The 23,264-nt window shown below is 41.7% G+C and overlaps 1 protein-coding gene across 4 annotated transcripts in view; it reads right to left on the bottom strand.

The window, feature by feature from the left end:
* barr (barren) overlaps positions 1-23,264 on the bottom strand; it is a 363,219-nt gene that overhangs the window by 72,338 nt on the left and 267,617 nt on the right. For all 4 annotated transcript variants that reach the window (XM_067101907.1, XM_067101909.1, XM_067101908.1 and 1 more), the window contains exon 10: positions 15,314-15,518. In XM_067101907.1, coding sequence (XP_066958008.1) covers positions 15,314-15,518 — 205 coding nt within the window. The remainder of the gene's footprint in view (positions 1-15,313; positions 15,519-23,264) is intronic.

A 23,264-nucleotide genomic window follows, 5' to 3' on the forward strand; every position in this document is an offset into this window, starting at 1 on the left:
ACTGGCGCTGGGGACCAGCATCTGCTGGTTTGTCCTCCAAAGAGGAGTTGGCACCAACAGAAGCTGGCACCGGGCCAGCGAGTGCTGGCCCCGCCTCCAAAGAGGCAAATGGTGGAGGGTGTGTCTCAACTGACACTTCAATTTTCTTAGCTCTAAGTTGACGTCTTCCTTGTTGGTTCTACTGAACCTTGTCTTCGTGATTACCATCGTCAATAGATTCTGATGAATCTGTTAGGCGTCTTTTCAGCGATTCTTTTTTTGACTCTACCTTTGTGCTTCTTATTTTGGTTACTTTATTTGTCTCTTTCTGTTGGTTTCTAGGTTTTGCTACTACTGAGGCAAAACTTAGACCAGGTCTTACAATCTTAGCTTTTGCTCTCTCTCTTGCTTCCTTAAAAGTTATCCTTTCCATCACTCTTAATGCCTGAATTTCTTTTTCAAATAAATATATATCACACTGTTGAGATGATGATGCATGTCCCTCACCACAGTGAACACAAATCGCAGGATTTTCTTGTATTTTCGACCGGCACGTCTGAAGGGTGTGTCCGAAACGTTGGCAGTGGAAACATCTTCTGGGCCTCGGGATGTACTGTTTTATTTTGTATCTATGCCAGGCTGCAGAGACATACTCTGGGAGTCTTAACGTATTGAATGTCAATATCAAGGTAGGTTGAGGTATCCGATCTCTATCCACATTCTTTGTGATCCTGTTCACCTTAATTACACCCTGATCTTTCAATTCATTTGAAAGTTTCTCCTCAGAGAAACCCATTAGCTGAGGGGCATAAATCAAACCCTTGCTGCAGTTCAAGCTGGAGTGGGGAGTGCACTCCACTGTTACTCCCGCAAGGGCCGACAAACTCATCAACTTCATGCTTTCCTCTGGGGAGATACTCTCTACCAGGAGCATATTACTGTTCTGAGGGGATATTTTAGGTTGTCTGCCACAACATTTTACAATTTCCCTGTTTACCTCAAAATATCAATATTGTCACCATTGAGCTTCAAATTTAAATATTTTTCGTATGAGTTGGGTACAAAGACCCCAGGAACTATTTCATACTTCTTGCTTTTCTTTATTGCAAATGGTTCCAGAGTGACAATACGGGAACCAGATGCTTTTTGTTGGGGATTCCTGGCTGTATTCCTTCTTGCCTGGCATTGGGTCGTCAACCGTGTCTGATTGTCACTTGGCCCAGGGGTACTAATTTTAACATGGGGACCCTCCATGAAAAAAAAAAAAAAAAAAAAAAAAAAAAAAAAAAAAAACCACCACCACTGCTGGTGAACACTGAAGAGGCACCATTGACTTTTCATGGGGCCCTATTCTCAGCTAACGACACCAGTAGGAACTGACTCCCAGATGTCCACCCCTTACCCTACCCAAAAAGGGATAGCACCAACATACCAGAGAGGCACAAGTGTAAGCCTAACCCGCTTGTTGGGACCGAGACTATTACTAGAATACAATCATCCCCACTCTGACTATGTTGGTGGGCATACCGGAAAATATGCCAGGAGTCCTACCCCTAATAACAACAGCCCACCCCTGGAATCCACGGGCTGATCTCAGGGATAGTTCCGCCTTCAGGGTGTCAATATGACATCATACTAACACCCTTCTGGTCCAAACATCATCGGATTGGGTGACGCTCCCAATCACAGTTCCCACATTTAGCTTCGAACATGAACCCCAATCCAAGGTATGATGCCCTTTCCTTTCACACAGACAGGAAATTTAATGAAGGTGGAAATATCCACACTATGTAAACCAAAGAGTTAGAAAATATACATATATATACAGTACATATATATACACATATATACATATACACATACACATATACACATACATACACACACATACATATACATATATAGAAGCGGTAGTCATAGCGGGTGGATAGGAAGATGGAAGAGAATTGAAAAATAAGCTGGAGGAAGAAGTAAAAAAGGAGTAGAAGAAAAAGGACAGAGAGAGACATTTAGATTCAAACGGGGGAAATGCTTTCCCCTCGTTCGAGAGTGAAGTAGAACTGAGGGTTGGTCCAATCCTCAGTACCAACACCATCTTGCGACCAAAATTTGGTCAAGAACTTGAGATAACATTTTATTTCACTTACTCAGATGCAAATTGGCTCCCAGATAGTGGTTTGGTGGGACGAATAGCCAAAAATGGGTCTACCACCAAACAATAGTCTCATGACTGTGGCCTCTTCCTTCAGGTCAGCCCATGGAAGATGCCAAATTTGCTACAGTGAAGGCCTAAAGAACCTGTACTACAACTGCCTAAAACATGCATGGTAGATGACTCTAAATCACCAGCATCACAGTCGAGAGAGAGGGAAACTCTCCTCTCTCTGAGACAGTCTAGAGAGACTAAAAGAAACTGGGTGAAAATAAAGTCTACCTGTCGTGTCAGTTTGATACTGTCCAAGCAAAAGTTTCCCTTTTGACAAGTCAGATGTGGAAGAAGAAACTCACTATGCTGGCTAAGCCTAAATGAATTCCCTGTACAGATACAGTTGAAATCACAGGAACCCAAAACACCACTAGTAAGTTCGACCAAGGCAACCGAATAAGAACCTTGGTTCTACTGAAGTAGGAAAACATCTACAGAAAATGTTCAGTTACTTCTTCAAGGCCATCCTGCTCACCAAAGAGCTTGATGATGAATTTTTGAACAATCAGCCCCATGCACCTTGGTATCTGACTCCTGGTGCACAGGACCTTAAGGTTCCTCCAGGCATCAACATCCCAAGGTGCCCCTCCCGAAGAAGGGAGCCTGCTGAAAATCCCTAAGGGATTGTTTGGTACTTGGATGTCCAGCCCATTCAATTCTAAGATCAAAACAAGTACATGCTCCTTCATGAAAAGGCTTGGAAGAGAGTGCAAACACTCGCTATCCCAGCCATATATCTAATCTCCTATCCCTGCATCTTGGAAACATCCAAAGAAGAATGGGTAATAGGCAATGGTCCCTAGCACCCTTGACCAACCTGGCAGGGCTGCACCTCCAGCAGGTGAGCAAGGCCGTGGGTTGATGATGTGCCCACATGTCGTGGAGAGTATACGTATTAACGAAACGTGAATGAGGGCTGTCCACAATTGTGCCAAAACTCTCTAAAAGCCTAAACTTAAAAATAATGGGGGAAAAAAAATGAGGAAGGGGAGGAGGGAAAGGAGACTTCCTCTACCATCCCTGGAAGACAGGAATATCTGGTCCTATCACTTCCCTAGGACCCCTGACCATTCCTATAGCAAGTGGAGAGAGAGAGAGAGAGAGAGAGAGAGAGAGAGAGAGAGAGAGAGAGAGAGAGAGAGAGAGAGAGAGAGAGAGACCTGTATGCTTAATCTTGCATGCTCGTGCCGGTCCACTCCCGAGGGTTCAAGGACCAGTGGTCCAAGAACCCTAACCGGACTGGTCAGCCATGCTAACCTGACTGGTATTGGTGGCCCTTGGACCAGAGGACTTAAGGGTAGCCAATGGGCAGAACAGAGGGTCCTGGACTAGTGGTTCAAGGATCCTGAATGGACCAGTAGCCTTGCTACCAGACAAGAGGTCAGAGGACCTTGGTCAGACCTGTAGATGCCAACTGAACCAGTACCAGTATCCCAGGGACCCAGCAGCAGCAGTTGCACAATGAAGATGGTTCCAGACCAGTGGTCCAAGAATCCTGATCAGAACAGTAACCTTGCTATTGGACCAGCAATCCAAGAACCCTGATAGGAACAGTAGCCTTGGTAACTGTACCCCAGGAACCAGAGGACACTGGGGACAATCTTCCTCTTTCCCTACTTGAAAACATCGAAAGAGAAAGGTGAGGTGGTGATGGAAACTCCAAAACACCTGTCAATACCGAGCAACCCGGACCCGTCGATATCGCACAAGTGGGTCACACTAGCCCCTCTTTTATGGCTCTACAGAGCCAGAGATAGAAAGGGCAAAGTGCTACCCTACCATTCTGACCATCCAGCCATGGAAGGACCAAGAACACCAGCTTAATATATTACCCTTAAAAAAGAACTCAACTCAAAACCAAGAATTCAGGAACTGAACAAGCAGCACCAACAGGCAGCTCAAATTCTTCTCCATGCCATCCTGAAAGATCGTTCAGAAGAGTCAAAGTGTTTCCCTATCACCTAGGTCACTTGACAAAGGAAAGATAGGGAGAACACCCCTGGGCCATTGGCAAATCTAACCCAACCTGTAGGTTGGGTAACGAAAACCAACGGTCCATGCCACCAAGCCATGTAAATCCCCCTCTTTGTAATCCCGAAATACTGTGCTGAGAAGGGTTGAGGTGATTACATGTTACCATGATCATCCAACCATAAAAACAGGAAGAACACTCCAAACTCATTGCTGCCCATAAATTCGGTCTGTACATCAGGAAATTGAGGAGTGAATGAGCTGCAGGAATGATTGACACATTTCTTTCTCTAAGAGAGAAAAAAAGAACTTGAACTGAAGAGAACCTTGAGTCTAAGGGAATGGCATTCAGTGCCAGCCCTGCCCAGTAAATCAATTACATGAGATCAAGACTCCCTGCCTACCCTGAAGCGAAAGGCATGCAGAAAGAAACTTATTAGCCTTCTAATGTGGGGCAGACTTCCCCCCTCTAAACTCACAGCCATAGTCAGGGTAGAGGTGAGGTTCAAGAAGAACGACATAGAGGATGAAGACGGAAAGGAGAAAGCCTCTATCCTCCTTCCACTATAAAAAATTTGCCTTGTTTCCAAAGTTGTCAAGAATCACAAAGACTAAGCCACAGAGATTCCAAAGAATACAAAGGAAGGCCACAATAGCAGGATTACCTTAAATAAGGAAAACCTTACAGTTACAGAACTTGGTGGCTAAATGTACCTTACCTGAAAGGTATATACATCAGTAAGTAGACAGTAAGTAAGTATACCTTAGTTTTACCAGACCACTGAGCTGATTAACAGCTCTCCTAGGGCTGGCCCGAAGGATTAGACATATTTTACGTGGCCAAGAACAAATTGGCTACTTAGCAACGGGACCTACAGTTTATTGTGGAATCCGAACCACATTATAGCGAGAAATGAATTTCTATCACCAGAAATACATTCCTCTAACTCTTCATCAGCCGGCCGCGGGAATTGAACTCCGGCCCATCGAGTGACAGTCTGAAGCTCAACCGATTCGGCCAACAAAGGGCTAGTAAGTAGACAGTAATACCGCAAGGTGAGGATTTGTGTAAGTTTGGTATGGTCATTAAAAATGCTAATAGATGTTTATTTCTAGAGTTTCTACACTAAATATGACCCTAATCATGCTCCCAAAGTATTAAGCTAACTTTTAAATGAAATTAGTTACTGTAATTTCCTTTAAAAGTTAGCTTAATACATTATCCTTAAAAAAAGAAATAAACGGCTGACGTAAAAATAGAGTACAGTACTGTATCATAATGGATACTGTAATTGCCACACTAGCGCATTTACAGTACGTAGATATGTATACTAATGCTACCCCTAATTCATGGGATGCCATTTTTTTTTCACTCACTCACTGAGTAAAAGATGTTTTCTTTGTGTCACTAGATAAACTTCATGAGACAGTCATAACGAAGGTACACTTCAACAAAATGAAAAAATGTAAGTAATGCTCATAGAGTGTACAGGTAAAATTCAATCAGTTTAAAATTATGTACTGTACAAGTAATGACATACAGAGAAACAGAGAAATAATAATGTAAAAATTTATGAGCGCTAACTACGAAGAGAGAGAGAGAGAGAGAGAGAGAGAGAGAGAGAGAGAGAGAGAGAGAGAGAGAGAGAGAGAGAGAGAGAGAGAGAGAGAGAGAGAGAGAGAGAGAGAGAAATTAAAAATTTTCCATACCGATTTTACACTTAAAAGCATGAAAACTTATAAAATACTTCAAAAATTGAACAAACACTTTCTGTAGGGATATCACATCTTTGAGAAGTGCAGTAACTTTGCAAATGGGTATCACATCTTGTAAAAGTACACTAACAGTACATGCTGTAATTACATGTAATACAGATTGCACCAGCACTTTTCTCCAAGGTTAACAAAGTAATTTTCACAGAACAACACTAAAACTCTTAGTTATTTCTCTGATATGTTTTAGTTAGTTAACGAATTCATTTTATCAAACCAGCACTAGTAAACAACCTCACCTCGACATCATGTGAGGAAGACTTTGTGAATGTGAATGGGCATATTACAGTAACTGTACTGCTTTTGTATCATATTTATGTACAAAAATATAAATACAAATTTTCACTACCAATTTTACCATTAAAGGCATGAAAGCTTATAAATATACTTAAAAAAAAAAAAAAAAAAAAAAAAAAAAAAAAATTGTAGAGATATCATCTTAGAAAAGTGCAGTAACTTATCTTGTAAAAATACACTAACTGTACATGGAGTAATTACCTTTGTATCATATTTATGCATGTATAAAAATAAAAATAATACTTTATTCATAAAGATTTTACACATAAAAGCATGAAAACATTACATCAAAAATTAAACACACACTTCTGCAGGGTTTCTTGGGGATTTCGAAAATGTCACATGTCTGTGAAGAAATCGTGTACGCCAATTAGTTAGGTTCCATTGAAAAGTTTGTGTGTTTGTGAATTCGCGCAACTCGTAGCGCATAAGACCGAGGTATTATTGTATTGGAGAAAGATACACCTTCTGTGCAACTACTAGAAGCTGTTATGAGTCTTGATGAAAACAAGCACTCACATCAACAAGGAAAAACAAATCCCATTCCTTACAAGAAGGCTTATTTGACTGATGGGTTTGAATAAACACAATACAAGCATATAGTCAAAAACCAAAAAAGGAAAAGGAATACTCAAGTTTCCATCATCAAAAGTTTGAACAGCAAAAGTCAGGCAGAAAGTCCTGAAAGACATCTAAACTCGATGGCGGCCGAAAGCAAAGTGGAGTGCAGACCAGGTGGGGTGGGGCTTCCCCTCACATGTCAGTAGTTAACTACCTTGTCAGTAAAGTTTGAATGGCCAAATCCAGCTCGCATTCGAATGCTTACTCTATGTAAAGAATGGAATGACGGTTTGTAATTGTGTAGGAACAAATAAAAGAAATCATATAAATTTTTGCTTATTTTCTATATATTTTTATATGCAATAACCGGCACAAAGGGCAATAATATATTCATCATAGTGCAAAAATACAGATAAATATCTTATATATGGGTTTTCAAAATATTTACTTATGAAAAAGGAAATAAACTTCTATTTTTGGCTAACTACAACATATCATTTTTAACTATATAATTTAGAAGCCTTTAATATTCAGATACTACAAAAAACTACAATGATCTAACTTTAAAATAAGAGCAAAACCAGCATTCAATTAAAAGAAAGAAATTTACAGCAATAAATAAAAGAAACTAATATTTAAACTCGTCAGCAGTATTATAACTTCTGTAATAATTTCTTTCCTTCATTTATCTTCTGTTCCTTTACAATGCCCTTCATTTTCCTATATCTTAACCTCTACTTGGTAAATATGAAGTAAGCTACAAAAAATGTAAGACATGTACCGCACTTGGTAATGAGAACCTACTAAATTTTATGTCATCTGTGTGAAATATCTGGCACTGTGAATATAATAATGTAAAAAAGAAAAACTGGATTGCCTTTACTCTCAAAATATATAACCATAAAGTTTAAGTAACATAGATGCACAGCATGTAAGTATGTCTGTCATACGATAAGTATATATACCTACAGGTGTGGAGAACATACACATGAAATTTGAATCATTATCTGAAGATGAAAAATTATGTCAAGCAAGAAAAGAATATGGCATCCACATGAGAAAAGGCCAAGTTAAAAATAAATAAATAAAAAAACACACATGTAACCCTGGAGTCATCTTCACCATCCCAAAAATTTAAATTAAACATCCCAAAAATTTAAGTATCAGTCTCTAACTGGTGGTGAAAATATGCTTTATATTCAAAAGGCAATTTATACAATATTACAGTATTTTCAAAGTAACCTCCATGATGACAACTATAAATATAAAACAAAATTATATCACACACATTATTTAATGACAACAGATATAAAAAATAATTTTTCCTAAAGAAACAAATATATTTGCTGTACACCTTACCTCTAATAGATATCTTACTATGCCACACCTTCCAGATCAGACAACCTTCCTACAAATCATAGTAATGGATCTATAGGTAAAGATTATACCTTTAATAAATAATTAAGTTACAAAGCTAATTTTCCAATATGGAGGCCCTAGTCCTAATTAGTGAGAAATTTGACAGACTTTAAAGCAACTTGTATTTTTAAAAGTACAAAACAGAGCCTTTCATGTTGGAGCATCCTTCAGTAGGAGCTGGAGACTTTAAAGGTAATTAACTGGTGGTCACAGGGGATGAACTGGGGAATATCCTTCAGTTACTTGCCATCACCAAGTCCTTCAGCCATGGGGACAAAGTGGGGTGGACACTTTCATCAAAAAGACTGGTTTTTATATCTCAGAAAAGCAGAAATGACTTCAAAAATTTGTCATCTCTTGCAATTTCTGTAGGAGACACACACATATAAAGTAGGAGGTCATCTCTATCAACAGACTGGATGTAAAGAAACCCACCAGGAAAGTCATGATCTTAGTCTTGACAAGTGAGCAAGCAGCAACTCCTGTATAACCTACTACCCTGCCTGGTACGAGGACAACACAACAGTAGGGCCCCAGGCCTAAGAGAGGGTGAAGAGCCCCTCTCAAGTAAGATAAGAGAACCATGTGCTGACCCTGTATGGGTTGCATAAGTCAAAAGGCATCTAGTATATCTTGGGATCAGAATATAGCTCTACTGAACCCCCACCCCTTGTTAAAAGCTGGACTGGAGGGATTCACATCACAGTCACCAAAGCTCTAAGACTGGTTACTCAACTGAATAGTCACCTGTCTGGTCCAGCATGTACTCAGGACAAGCTGCTGCTCCAAAGAGTAAGAAGGAAGAACAGATTGAAGCCAGTCATTACCATTTATCTCGAGCCTTACATTCTCCGAGTAGCTAAGGAATGATGCTTCTCTGCTCAAAAGGAGTCAGGTGTTTACAAAATCTGCTGAGAAGTCACCATAGGTCTCACAGAAAAGGTGTCTGGGAACCTGTGGGTGAAGTCCCTTAGATAAGATGAAGTAAAATTGATCTGACGCTAAAGTCACTCACCTACAATGCTATGCTGTGTACCCAAAGATACAATTCCTCCGCTAATACATGCTTATCTCTAGACTGGAGACTGTGGCAGCAATTAAGGGGAGCGCACTCTTCGATTTATGATGAATATTTTTGAAATTTAAAAAATATGGCATGAGGAACACCTTCGTTATCATGTGACCAAAGCATTTTTTCGAAATATTAAAACTGATGGGGTTTTGGGCCTCCGCCCCCCCACAGTGAGGTAGGGCTGACGTTTGTCTCCTAATGACTATTGTCATTTTTTCCTTTATTTGCCTAATTTATTAATTATTTTGATTTTTATATCACCTTAACTCCTACGTCTGGCAACAACAATGGCTTTTGCTTGGTCTAAGAGAGGGTGCCGACTGCCGAGACAAAGCCGAATCAGTTGCCCCCAAACGTTGAAAGTGGTCGGTGGGCAAATTTTTACTCTTGAGCAATTTTTTCGCTATTTGCGGTGTTATTTGCCGTTTTTTTTTTTTACATCCAGTAACTCTAAATATAATCTATATACTTTCACCTTCACAAATACGCTCACAGTTGATGAAATGAATAAAGGATGATGGGAAGGGAGTATGACAAGTTCATTATATCTAGATCTCAGCTATATAGAATAGTGTCGAGTATTAGATGCAAGGTAGGAAATTGCAGGGGTAAAGTTCAGGTCAAAGTCTCTGCCAATAGATGGGATACTGATATTTTAATGCAGTGCCAATCGTGTAGGTTTACGGTCAGTGCCCCAGCAGAGCGAATTAGCAATGGAAAATCTCAGCACCATCGAGTGAGATAAATACTGAGGAAATTACTTCGGCTGTGAGAAATTCAACTTACTAACACATCTGTTTGGCACAAGTGAAAGTATAGAAGTAGTTCTTCATTTGAGAGGCAAAAAGGCTTGAAAATCAAACTCCAAAGACCAAAAAGACCAAACAAGTGAAAAACACGACTGAAAATGAGTCAAGAATATCAGCCTGGTAGCTACTAAACTTTTAGTTTCTTAGTTTCAAACCAGGCAACAATGAGTCAGGTGGTACTTCATGATACCCTCGCCTCGAGCGAATAATACCCCTTTTTATAAAGGGGGGAGGGGTGACCTGGAGCCAGAAATCAACCAAAATAATGCTCTAAGATAAGTTTTTCCACGAGTGCCAAAAAAAAAAAAACTCTTGTTGACCTTTACGGTCATTTTTCTTAGTTTTCACTTTTTTGCACTTCAAACGCTAACTACTTTTTTATTTTTAGGGCAATTTTAAAGTTAAATATACCAATGGAAAGAGGAAAGAAAGACGAATATTTTGGTGGGGCTAGATTTTTTCTTAGGTTGACGAGACACCCATGATAATCGATTATACAAATTTTGGGGGAAAATCCCCCCTCACCCCCATCCAAAAAAAAAGGAAAAATAGAAAAACCCTTCCCATGATTTTTTTCCTACTATGATATACTTTCTGTGTATGAAGCTGCATTGCAATAGCTCTAAAAATGGAGAAAAATTTTTAATTTTTTTTATTTTTCTTGTAACAAAATCCGAAATAATCATCCGATCACTCAAATTTTTTCTGGAACATCACCTTATATATATGTATAACATATAAAAATTTCATAAAAATCGGAGCATTATTTCTATATAAGAGTGCGCTCCCCTTAAGACTGGAGTCTTAGATGATGGTGAAAATTTTGTTAGCCTAACCTACCCTTAAATTATTCAATTATGTGATCCACTCACCTGTTCACGTTCTTTTTTCTCTATGCAATCCAGCTTACGACAACAAAAACCACAAATAGACTTACAACCCAACCATTATCGACCTAACCTTCAGAGAGCTCTCTCTACCTTTCCACCATTCTTTCAACACTCCCGCCTGTGTGTTTACATTTTTCTCCCTCCCACCAATTTCGTCCTGTGACATCACTTCCTATGACGTCACAACAATAACATTCTTTTTAAACATAAGGAATGCTTTGCTATAAAAACATCTTATAAAATTAAACAAGTGCTTTCTTTTTATACATTCTGTAATGCCCATACACTTCATCAATGCAGAAAATAAAAATAAAATAATGACTAACTTATAAAACTAAAATATAATCACACTTTATTCCTTCTCCCTCCCCACCCATCTCTTCTTATCCTAATCCCCTCTAATCTCCATTAGGCTCCAACTCTTTACCCTCTACATAATTCCTAATGCTTTCCCCAGAAACTCCAGCTTTGGTCAATACATCAGCTATTTGATGCTTTCCTTTATCCATCTCACCTCACTTATTTCTCCAGATTCTATTATTTCTCTTATTGCTGCAATATCAATTTTTAATCTCTTACTACTTACTCCAGTACTTGATTTTATTGCAGTCATTAGGGTTTTACTATCAGTTTTCACCAGTGCTTCTAATTTTCTCCCTCCTACTATCTCTTCCCAGTATATCAATCCTTCTTGACCTCCCCAACACTCAGAGCTTCTGCTTCAATGGTGGACTTTGCTACTCTTCTGGATTTCCACCATATAGGGCTTCTCCTCTTACCATCTGTCAATGATATCACATAACCTAATTGAGTACGACCATCTTCAATATTCCCGAATGAAGCATCAGCATAGGCTTCCCAATAAATCTTTCCTTCTTCTAACTCTTATTATCTCTTCTCCCATTATGCTCTTAGTTTTTCTCACTATCTTCATCAGATTTCCCATATCTTGAGTAGTTTCTTCTTTAAAAGCTTTACTTAATTCACTAACATCATATGGTATTTCTGGCACAGTATGTAGCGATACCCAATTCAACTGTCCTACCACTGATCTATATTCTGTTAACTCCTTTTGTCCTAATACTCTATTACCTGTAAATCTTCTGGCTTCTGGTTCTCTTATAGAATTTATATACTGCCACTGATTAAGACAAATTCCATTTTCCTTATGCTCTACTATTACTCCTATATGCTTAAAACTTTTACTTTCTTGTTCTCCTACTTGTAATTTCCCAATTGTTTCCTTTAAAAATCCTTCAGTCCCTACATAGCAAAAATCATCTACATGTGTACATAAAATACCGTTCAATTTATTGTCTTTCTTCCAAAAGAATATATTAGGTTCTAATCTACTACTCTCGCCTTTAAGCTCCTCCACCACTTTTACCTTTCTAAATGTAATACATTCAGTTACCCTTAATATCTGGATTTCTTTTTCCGTGATGTACACATCACAGTTAACCCTTAAACTCCTACTGGATGTATCATACGTCGACTAAAATTGTCTGTTGGGTGCCGAGTGGACGTACCGCACGTCGACTACAAAAAATTTCAACCTTCGGTCAACTTTAACTCGACCGAAATGGTAAAAAAACGCAATTGTAAGCTCAAACTCTTACAATCTAGTAATATTCAATCGTTTACCATCATTTTGCAATAAATTGGAAGTCTCTAGCACAATATTTCGATTTATGGTGAATTTAAAAAAAAAAACATTTTCCTTACGTCTGCGCGGTAACTCGGCCGAACATCTCAGAAATTCTATCGTCTCGTTGTCGTAATATTTGCACTGTTTTATATTAGTTGTTACATAAACTTTTTTATATGAAAATGTGTGCAATTTCATTTACAATACAACAAAAAATAACTCATGGTTGTAGCTTTTATCAGTTTTGAAATATTTTCATATAAATCACGATAAATAGAAAAAATTCGATTTTCGGTCAACTTTAACTCGACCGAAATGGTCGAGAACTGCAATTGTAAGCTAAAACACTTACAGTCTAGTAATATTCAATCAATTAGCTTCACTTTTCAACAAACGGGAAGTCTCTAGCACAATATTTCGATTTATGGTGAAAAAAAAAAAAAAAAAAAAAAAAAAAATTATTTACGTCCCGCGTTAATTCATGCATCATTTTGTGATAATATTTTTCTGTGTTGCTTTGATCGTTTTAAAATTTGTTATATACCAAAATCATCGCAATTTAGTGTACAATACAACTAAAAAAATTAACTCATTAGCTTTAACCGTTTTTGCTTACAGCGATTTGTATACAATTATATACGAGTTTTTTTTTTTTTGTCATATATTCCAATATTTATATATGATAATGATATTTTTTCATTTCTGATGGTTGCATACTAAACTTCAGGCAATGACAAAAAAAAAAAAATGAGCCAAAAATGAACTCTAAATCTTAAAAACTAAGCGTGCTGTGATTTTTTGAAAAAAACTTTTTTTCCGCTTCGGCACTAACTCACCGAACGCCGCCGGCATACGGGAGACGATTTTGTAAATAGGGCTTCAGCGTTAAAGGGTTAAGTGAAGATGATGGATGATTGTCTCCACAATGTATACATCTTGCTTCTTTATTACATATGCCATACTCTGGTTCACTACATTTAACACATGTAGCAGGCTTGCCTTGCAGCTTCTGCCTACAAGACCCTAACATACATCCAAATTCTTAACAATGAAAACATCTTCTCGGTCTTGGGATATATTGCTTAACCTTGAAATGCAACCAAGCTGCTTTTATTAGGCATTCTAGTAGAACTAGCTTCTCCTCAGAGTACATCATCAATTGGGGTTCATATATCATTCCCTTGGAGTAATTCCAAAAAGCATGTGCTGCACATTCTACTTTAACTCTCTGAGATGCGATAATGCTTTCAGTCTTTCACTTTCTTTTGCTGAGGTCGATTCTACTTTCAGTTTTCCTCGACCTTAAGATGATATCTTGGGTTCTCGGCCACAACACTTTATAATGTCTCTGTACACACTAAAAATATTGAAACTAGAATCTTCCCTGATTAAAATCATATATTCATCATAAGAGGTTTTAAATATTCCTGGTCCTATTTCCCGTACATTTCTGTTTAATTTCTCTTTACTCTGTACTGGAGCATAGTGTTTCAGTGTAATTACAATATAAGGTTTCTTTGAATTTTCCAGATAAAGGTTGTCTGTGGAGGTTGCAGCGGATGTCAACTACGCCGAAGCAGTATCACCAAGGGGCCCAAGGGTACTTGATTCTTTAATTATACTTGTCATAAAGGATCAAATAAAAGAAAAAGAAAAATTAAACCTGAAAACCTTAAAAGATATCATCCTTTCATGTAGTTTATTCTTCCACCAACGGCACAAGTGAGATGACTCCCAAATGTCTGCCCCTTACCCTACGCGACAGGGGATGGCACAGCACGATTAGAGTGGCCCAAGTGTAAGCCAAACCTGCTTGCTAGGTCTGAGAGTATTACAAGAATACAATCATCTCCACCCTAACTGTATTATGGGCAAACTAGGTGGAATGCTGAAAGTCCTATTCCCAGAACCAGACCCCCCTGGAATCCGTGGCCCAGCCCTAAAGAATAGTTCTGCCCTTGAGCTATCAATCTGATATCTCTCAGGTCCAAACATTATCGGATAGTTGATGGTCCTACCACAGTTCCCACTATCTAGCTTCTAGATATAAACCCGATTCCAGCTAAGATATCTTTTCCTATTTATCAGATCCAATAAATTTGAGCAAAAGTGGAAAATTCCACAAAAATTAATTCCTGGGGTTCAAGAGCCCCCTCACCACATCGAGGCGGTTCAAAGTCGAGGGGGAGAGCCACCACTTACAACATGAATTGCCACCTCCCAACCCCTCTGATCTTGCAGACATTTTCAGGTTAAATAAAATGTTTGGATGGTAACTGATGGCTACCTCAGGGTCAGGCTGCACATGCATCATACTACTACTGTACTGATTTTCTGTATGTTAAACAAAAGGCAATGGTATATGGGGATGTCTGACGACTACGAATGCAGGCATAAGTGATAGGCTTGTATGAACAAACTAAGCTGGTGTTATAAAATCCAGTGCTTATTAATGAGTTGATAGGGACATTCATATACAGTATAGACTTAACAGGCATAAAGCTACATCTGTCAAAATTTCAATTTTAAAACTAAGCAGAAAAATCTTTATCCACAACAGCCATTTACTATTGCAATACATTAGTGAAACACCTAAAAGTTAAGAAAATGTATAAAATTATATTTTAAAAAATGCCATCTAGAATTTAAAACAAGAACATTCTGTCAAAAGCCATCACAAAAACTTACTTTGTAAAGTTTCTTGCATCATAGTGAAGATCAATTGGAAGTGTTGTTTTGGCATTACTCCATGACTTCAAAGTTATGTGAGATAATTTTGTTGTTTTCCGTGTTTGCTCAAAGAATCGATTAATTGAATGATCTTCTAAATATTCCAGAGTTATAAAGGTTTTCTTTCTTCTTTTGGCATCCTCAGGATTTGTATCACTTTTTACTGTCAACAAAAAGCATTAGGATTTGCATCACTTTTAAGCATCAACAAAACCAATGAGATCTGCATAAGTTTAACTGTCAATAAACAGAGGGTATGTATAACCTACCATTCAGTGAAATTTTTTAAACTAAATCTGCTGAGATGACTACTCTGGGTAAATGTAAAACATTAACATGGTTTAAAACACAGGACATGAACATGTAAACTGCATAGCTACTTGTGTATGTGAGATTCAAATTATACTAAAGTAAAACTAACAAAGACAAGTTATAAAACTTGTTACCGAAGACAGGAGAACTCTAACTTTTAACATGGTAGTCATTAAAAAAAATATGTACAGCAGTTAATAAAGTTTGGGACTGATGGTACTGAATGAGACGTATACAGAGTTGTAGAACACAAGGTCTGGTTAAACTACCAAATAAAATAGGCCCTCAACATAGAAAAGTAACAGACTGTAAAGTATAGTCTACTCGTGAATATTTCTAAGCTGTCCTATGTGTGAAAGTAATTCTACACAATTCATAGTATACACCAAACTGTACATTACACTTTAATTCAGTTTAGGAGATTGTCTGAAAATGCATCAAGCCTAAAGAATGTAGCCAAGCAATAAAAACATCACAATAATGTAGCTCATGGATAAAGACGACTGATAAGTTGAAGTGCTCCTCTTATAATAACATAAGACACACAAGAGATGATTGATTAATACAGTATCTGAACTACAATCAAATGTTAGTTAAGTATGCACTGAATACTTACTCAACATAAGACATGCTTTTTGAAACCTAAAGTAACCGGCTAGATACAGTAGTGTCTGAATGTACAATCAAATATACTTGTTTATATGAGTAAAATTATATCAATACATGCATAGGTCTTAGAGAGGAAAACATTAAAAAGGGATTTTGACAAAGGAAAAATCTATTTCTGAGGGAGGCCCCGCGTCACCCGGTGAAATTCCATTCTAACTCGAATTTCTAGGTATAAATATTGTTAAATATACCAGAGAAAAAAGCTTTCAGGAATGCTGGAGTTACTACTCCCAGATCGAGCGTCTTCTAATGACGTCGGTATAACCGAGGGTGAGTGAAAGAATCACAACCACAGAGCCACACTCGATAGACATCCCCATGTCAAGATCCCTGGGAAGAGCAAGGGGCTGTACCAGCGCCCACGCTAACCCGCCCGCCACGCGGCGACTCCAGCGTCATCTGAACTCATTCCAGACTAGCACCACCCCCAGGCTTGGCATGAGCAAGTAGGGGGGGCAAACCTGCTTCTTTGAGGGTAACCGGGTGACACGGGGCCTCCCTCAGAAATAGATTTTTCCTTTGTCAAAATCCCTTTTCTGAGCTCAGCCCCGTGTCAGCCGGTGAAATAGTGACAGAGAATCATGCCAAGACTGCAAAGCTACAACAGAAAACGAAAGGTGATCAGAACAAAAACACATGCTATGAAAAAATAGATTTAATTACGATATCTCATCAAGGAAAATTAGATTTAATAACAGATAAGTACGGGTGGAACAACACACCCAACTGTATAAAGACACCATGAATATGTAAACTAACACACCCAATTGTATACAGACACCATGAATATGTAAACTTAAGTCTAAGAACAAAGTGGAATGATAAAATTACAATGTAATTAGGGGTGGAATAAAAGACCCCTAAACATAATAGTATAAACATGAAATACAAACTTAAATCTAGGAACAATGATATACAAAATCAGGAATTGAGGTACATGAAACAAAATAAAAACCACTCCAGTACTTCTACCTTAATCTAAACTCACAGCATATTAAAATCCGACCAACAAGACAGATAATAACCAGGGAATACTAGCATCAATTATGAGGAGCAAGACAGTGAGGCATGATTGATCCAGAGGGGCAGGCAGAGAAATAAATGAGGCAGGCGGGCAGGGGGGGGGGGAGAGGAAAAGGATAAGGATAATTAAGGTGAGGAGATGACACTCCCCACAGCCACCGCAGAAAATTTCAGGGCTTCGAGTGATTTTAAATAGTGGTTTAAACGCTAGAGGTGATTTCTATCCCATATACTCGGTAAGTTAAGCAAAATTCATATTATGAAAATAGATAGTAAAGGTAGCCACTGCACGGATATCATGAACCTTTGGGACTCAACGAAAGAGTTCCACCCTTTTCCCTGATAAAAAGAGGACCCGACTTATACTGTGGAGTTCTTTGTAGATAAGACTTTAAGGTATATAATGGACATAAGGATTGGTCCTGAGGGAGAGACACCACCTTTTAGGGGGACCACCTGTCCTGAGGGTCTTCATTTTTAGCTAGGAACCTATGATCAGGGGAAAGGAGGACTTCTCCGGATGGGATATTAAGGAAATCAACATGATCATCACCTCTAGCGAGAGCTGATAGCTTTGAAATTCTGGCACCTGAAGCTAAGCTAATCAGAAATACCTACTTTAAGGCTGATTTAGCTACATCAATAGTGGCCAGGGCGAGGCATTTTTCAAACAATGATCTAAAGAAAGTAACCGCTAGGTTTGTAGCCACAGTTGAGCTTCAGATGCCTTCAAGAGGGATGTTAGTTCTTTGACTGCTGAATCATACTCTCTGAGAGTAGAATCTCCCTTATCAGATTCTAGAAACAGAGTGTTGACGGGGTCAATGTTTGCTCCCTTTTTTGCAGCAAACTTTATAAAGTCCGTAAAGCCCGGGCATTCTGAATTCTTAAGAAAGCAGACAGCCTTTGTTTGTACTACTTGGGTCAGACTGGATTTGGGTATCTGATGACACCGCAACTTGAGTTCCTGGAGCAGAGGGAACCAGTTGCTCTTTGGCCAATAAGGGGCTACCAGAGCTAGATGGCCCTTGAATGACCTGTTTGTGCAGTACTTTCAACAACATGTTTATTGGGGGAAACAAGTACACCTTCTCCCAACAGTTCCAAACTATGGACATCGCAACTGTGGCAAAGGTCTGGGGGTCCGGGCTGGGAGCCACGTATCAGGGAAGCTTGTAATTGTTCTTTGCAGCGTACAGATCCACCTGGAGCCCTGGAACCCGGCGGCAAATTCAATTGAACGATTCCCTGCCCAGAGACCACTCCGCCTCCAACGGAGTAGTCCTGGACAGGGAGACCGCCACTATGTTCCGCACCCCCGATAGGTGGGTGGCTGACAAATGCCAGCCGTGCTTGTTCGCCAGGGAGAAGGTAGCTACCACCACCTGGTTAACGCGACCTGATTTGGAGCTGCCCCTGTTGAAGCAATGAACCACCACTGCGCTGCCCAACACCAGCCTGATGTGAAACTGGCTGGCGGGCGGAGTTTCTGAGAATTAGAAACACTGCCACAGCTTCCAAGGTGTTTATATGAAACTGTTGGAACATTGTAGACCATATCCCTTAGACTTTTTGTTTTGGTGAATAACCTCCCCAGCCGCTTAAAGAAGCGTCTGAGTGGATTACCAGAGCCGGAAGGGGGAATTGAAGTGGAACAGGCTTCGAGAGACCCTGGATGTGGACCACGGGCGGAGCCTTCTCTCCAGGATTTGAGGGGATGAGGGACTCTGTCTCTGAATCTGATGTCTTTAATCTCGCTTTTAAGAGCAGGTCTGTCACTGAAGCAAACTTAAGAGGGCCGAGAAACCTCTCGAGTCCTGCGGAAGGCTACTTTCAGAGACTTTCTGGTAGAATTAGATTTCCTTCGGCTTGGCCGGAGGAAGAGATAACCTGTATGAGGTTAGGTCCCACTTGAGACCCAGCCACTGAAACCGAGACTCCAGAGTCAGGCGGGACTTTTCCTTGTTCAATTGTAAGCCGAACGACCCCAGGAACTCGGTCATCTAGAATCACTATTTGCTGGCCGGAAACTTTCTTGGGGACAGTGAAAAGCCTGCCTTGAAACTTGAGGTGCCTCACTTCTTTTATAGCTCATTTATTGAGTAGTTCGTCACCAAGACCTGTAGGGCTTTTGGAGGAAGGATGGTAAAATCTGGTCATGGGAGGGGGTCCCTGATCCAGTTCCAACCCAGACCTTTGGACACGATACTGTGTCTCCAGGGACTGAAGGACCACTGGTCTCTGAACCAGTAAAGGTGTTCACCCACCTAACTGGTCTCAGTGAGAGGAAGCAGGTTTGCTTCCTCTACCGTGGGCCACTTTTCCTCCGGGGAAGACAGGCTCAGCCCTGCCTCTGAAGGGGCTCGACCTCTACCCCCTTGCGCTCCTATTAAGGCCGTGAAAAACCCCACGGCCCTCATAGGTAGGGTTGTATGCCGGCGAGGAGACATACGTAGGTGCAGCAAGGGATTGGGCTGGTTGAACCAGCACATACTGTTGGGGTTGGGCCTTGGAGGTGGATGGTTGGCTCACCGTTGAGAGCGGGACTGCCTGAACAACCGCCTGATGTTGGGGTCTCCTGCGCTTCCTGTAACGTTTCCCAGGCCTATTCTGGGAACCGCTAAACTCGGAGGTCTCCCGCTTAAGAGCGGAGATACCCCACCGGGAGCGCAGACTCTGGTTGGCCCCGGTTGCTTCGCTCAGGACACCGGAGACTTCATCGTCTGGGAAAAGGTTGGTTCCCCAGAAAGAACTCCTCATGAGCCTGTTAGGCTCAAGACGAATAGTGGCATCAGCGAAGATGAACTTACGGCAGTTCATCTTTGCTACCATGAAGTCGAACAGGTCCGACTGAAACCCTGCTAACAGGGATTTAGTCAGAACCTGAAACAATGGTTCTTCTGAAAAGGAGACGGCGGTCGCTTCTGACAGGCACAGCGAGTTCAAAGACCGGCTCAACCGACACCGTGCTTCGAACTCAGCCTTCACGAGAGCTTCCGTAAGCTTAGGAAGCTGCTCTCTGAACTGGTTTGACGCGCAATCGCGTCCAATTTACCGACAGTAAATGTGGACGGAGCGTTCCTCCAGAACTCGTCACCCCCGGGGAAGATGAGAGATGTAGGGTCTAATTCCCGGAGCTGAGGCAAGGGTTTGCCTTCCAAGCAAGCCTGAGCGGTTGCGATAGCAACTTTGTTCAGGCAGGGAGTGGGTAGCCTACCACCAAGAGAAAACATATTGAAGTTGCCCTTGAAGGGGGTCAACTCCGTGTCCTCCGCCTGCCACCCGGTAAAAGTGCGCAGGAGAACAGATTGCGCCTGATCCCTAGGGAAAATCACCGTCTCCGTAGGGACCTCAATTGAGCGTACCCAGGCTTCCTCCGTCAGCCTAACGAAACCTGGGTAGGGGGGCAAGAGATCAGCCGGGAAGAACTCCAGTTCTTCTAGACGCCTGGTACCTAGGCCTTCAATGGTCAAGGTGTCTTCATGCTGGACAGCACGAAGAGCAACCCACCATGGGTTCCTTACGTCAAAAGGAGGGAGGGCAGCGGTGTCGGGGAACTGATAGTGCACCCCGGCCCCACCGGAGCGCGACAAATCAGCGATCAGCTTCTCATGATCCTGAAGCTTCTCGGTAAGCTTATCTAGTTTAGTGTCTACCTCCGTGGAGAACCTCTGCAACAACATCCCCGCAAACGCCTCCGGGTCAAAGGCAGGCTGGCGAGGAGGGCTGGACTTGGTCGCCCATCTACTCGCTCCTTTGCCCGGGGTACTCAGTTTGCTCCCAGAAGGCAAAGGGTCAGCATCCTTTGGCTTTGACGGGGGGAAAGGAGAGGCTTTTCGTGAAGACGAGGACTTGTAGCCCTTCGCCTTCAACGATGACTTCAACTTGGGGACAGTAGACTGAACTCTGTCCCTCAAGATAGCAGGTTTAGTGAAGGCCTGAAAGGAAGAGGATGATGAAGGAGGGGGATCAAGGAGGCGCCTGCCCCACTGCCTCACTTACCTCAATGCCTACCCCCTTGGTCCTGCTCGGTGACCATCGGCTCGAGGTCCAGGTCGGCGCAGCGGCGACTCCGTAATCCCCAAGTGTAGGGGTCCCCTTGCAGGGGCTGGGTCGCGCCCGGATCTGCTCGATGATAAGTGCGGCCACATCAGATGGTACGGCCGCAGTGATCCGGGCGCTGGGATAAAGCAGGTCCCTAAGCTTTTCATCGAGGATATAGGGTTTCCCCAACGGGACATTCCTCCCGAACCCAGCTACCCAGGCGCGGAGAGACCCCAAGGTCTCTTTCTTGAAGGACTCGTCAACCTGAAAGGGAGCAGAGTGTCAAAGAAGGGCTAATACCGTGTTTATATAAGAGCCAAATGTGACCAAATAATAAACTGTGACTAATGTGGTAAAGCGGAAGTAATTAGCTTACCAACTCGTCCTGGATACATCCATACGATGCGAAGCAAACCTCACAGCCGTCCGGATGCCAGACGATCAAGTCATCAAGCCGGACTGCACAGCCAGCATGAGTCCGACACACCACATGCCCGTAGGGTTGGTGGAGGATGGCGGCACATCCGGGCTCCTCACAACGAACAGTCTGTAAGTGTGAAAAGTACATGAATCTACCACTCTAAGAAACTTAAACTATGTAGGGATAAGTTTTTCATACCATGCTACCGGAGAACTCCGGTGGAATGAAAAACCCCGTCAGAGACGGACCTACTAAGCAAAGAAACTTAAAGTAAACAAATCAACGACGACGGCGGTGTTAAGCCGCCGGGGTCCAGTAACAAACATATGGTAAGCACCGCCTCCCGACTGCCGGAATTTTCTGGCGGAACGAGAGAGATGAATCAACGGGACTCTCACCACCAGGAACGCCAGTAATAAAAACGGCGGAACCTAAGGGAAGGATTACCGGACTCTGATATAAAATTAAAGTAAATATCTCAACCCGACGGCGGGGTTAAGCCGCCGGGGAGCAGTAGCAAACACATGGTAAGCAAAAAGTCTCCCGACTGCCGGAATACTCCGGCGGAACGAGAGAGTTGAATCAACGGGACCCTTACCACAAGGAACGCCAGAAATAAAAACGGCGGAACCGAAGGGAAGGATCACCGGACCCTGATATAACATTAAAGAAAAGCAAATATATATCAACCCGACGGCAGGGTTAAGCCGCCGGGGACCAGCAACACTCATATATCAACCCGACGGCGGGGTTAAGCCGTCGGGGACCAGCAACGAACATATGGTAAACAGAAAACCTCCCGACTGCCGGAATACTCCGGTGGAACGAGAGAGTTGAATCGACAGGACCCTCACCACAAGGACCGCCAGTAATAAAACCGGCGGAACCCAAGGGAAGGATCACCGGACTCTGATATAAGATTAAAGCAAACATATCAAACCGACGGCGGGGTTAAGCCGCCGGGGACCAGTAACAAGTGTATACACATAGAGGGTGGTAAAGAAACTAGTTAACAACGCCACATATGAGGTAGAGTCCCCCGAAGTCCGGTACCATCACTACCGGAGATCCCAAACCTCTACCGCTAGAGTACACAAGAAGGAAGAGGCAAAACACAACTGGACCCACATGGGCAGGTGTACGCGCCAATCAATTCCGACTAGAATGACCCAGACGCCGAGGCGAACGCGGGAGGCAAAGGGAGGACCGGGGATGATGGGAGGGGGGAAGGGCAACCCTGAAAATGTTCGAAGACCCACTCGATCCGAGGAGAGCGGGTAAACGAAACATAAAGTCAAGACGGTTGTCACCAGGAACCATCCCTGGGAGGGAGCGAATCCCTCCACCAGGGAGGACCCAAGCACTCGGGGTGAACATCGGGGACCGATGTCACACCATGATAGATGACAAGGAATTGACTTAGGGTAGGCTAGGGAAGGG

The sequence above is a fragment of the Macrobrachium rosenbergii genome, chromosome 58, assembly GCF_040412425.1.
Source record: "Macrobrachium rosenbergii isolate ZJJX-2024 chromosome 58, ASM4041242v1, whole genome shotgun sequence".
Lineage (NCBI taxonomy): Eukaryota > Metazoa > Arthropoda > Malacostraca > Decapoda > Palaemonidae > Macrobrachium > Macrobrachium rosenbergii.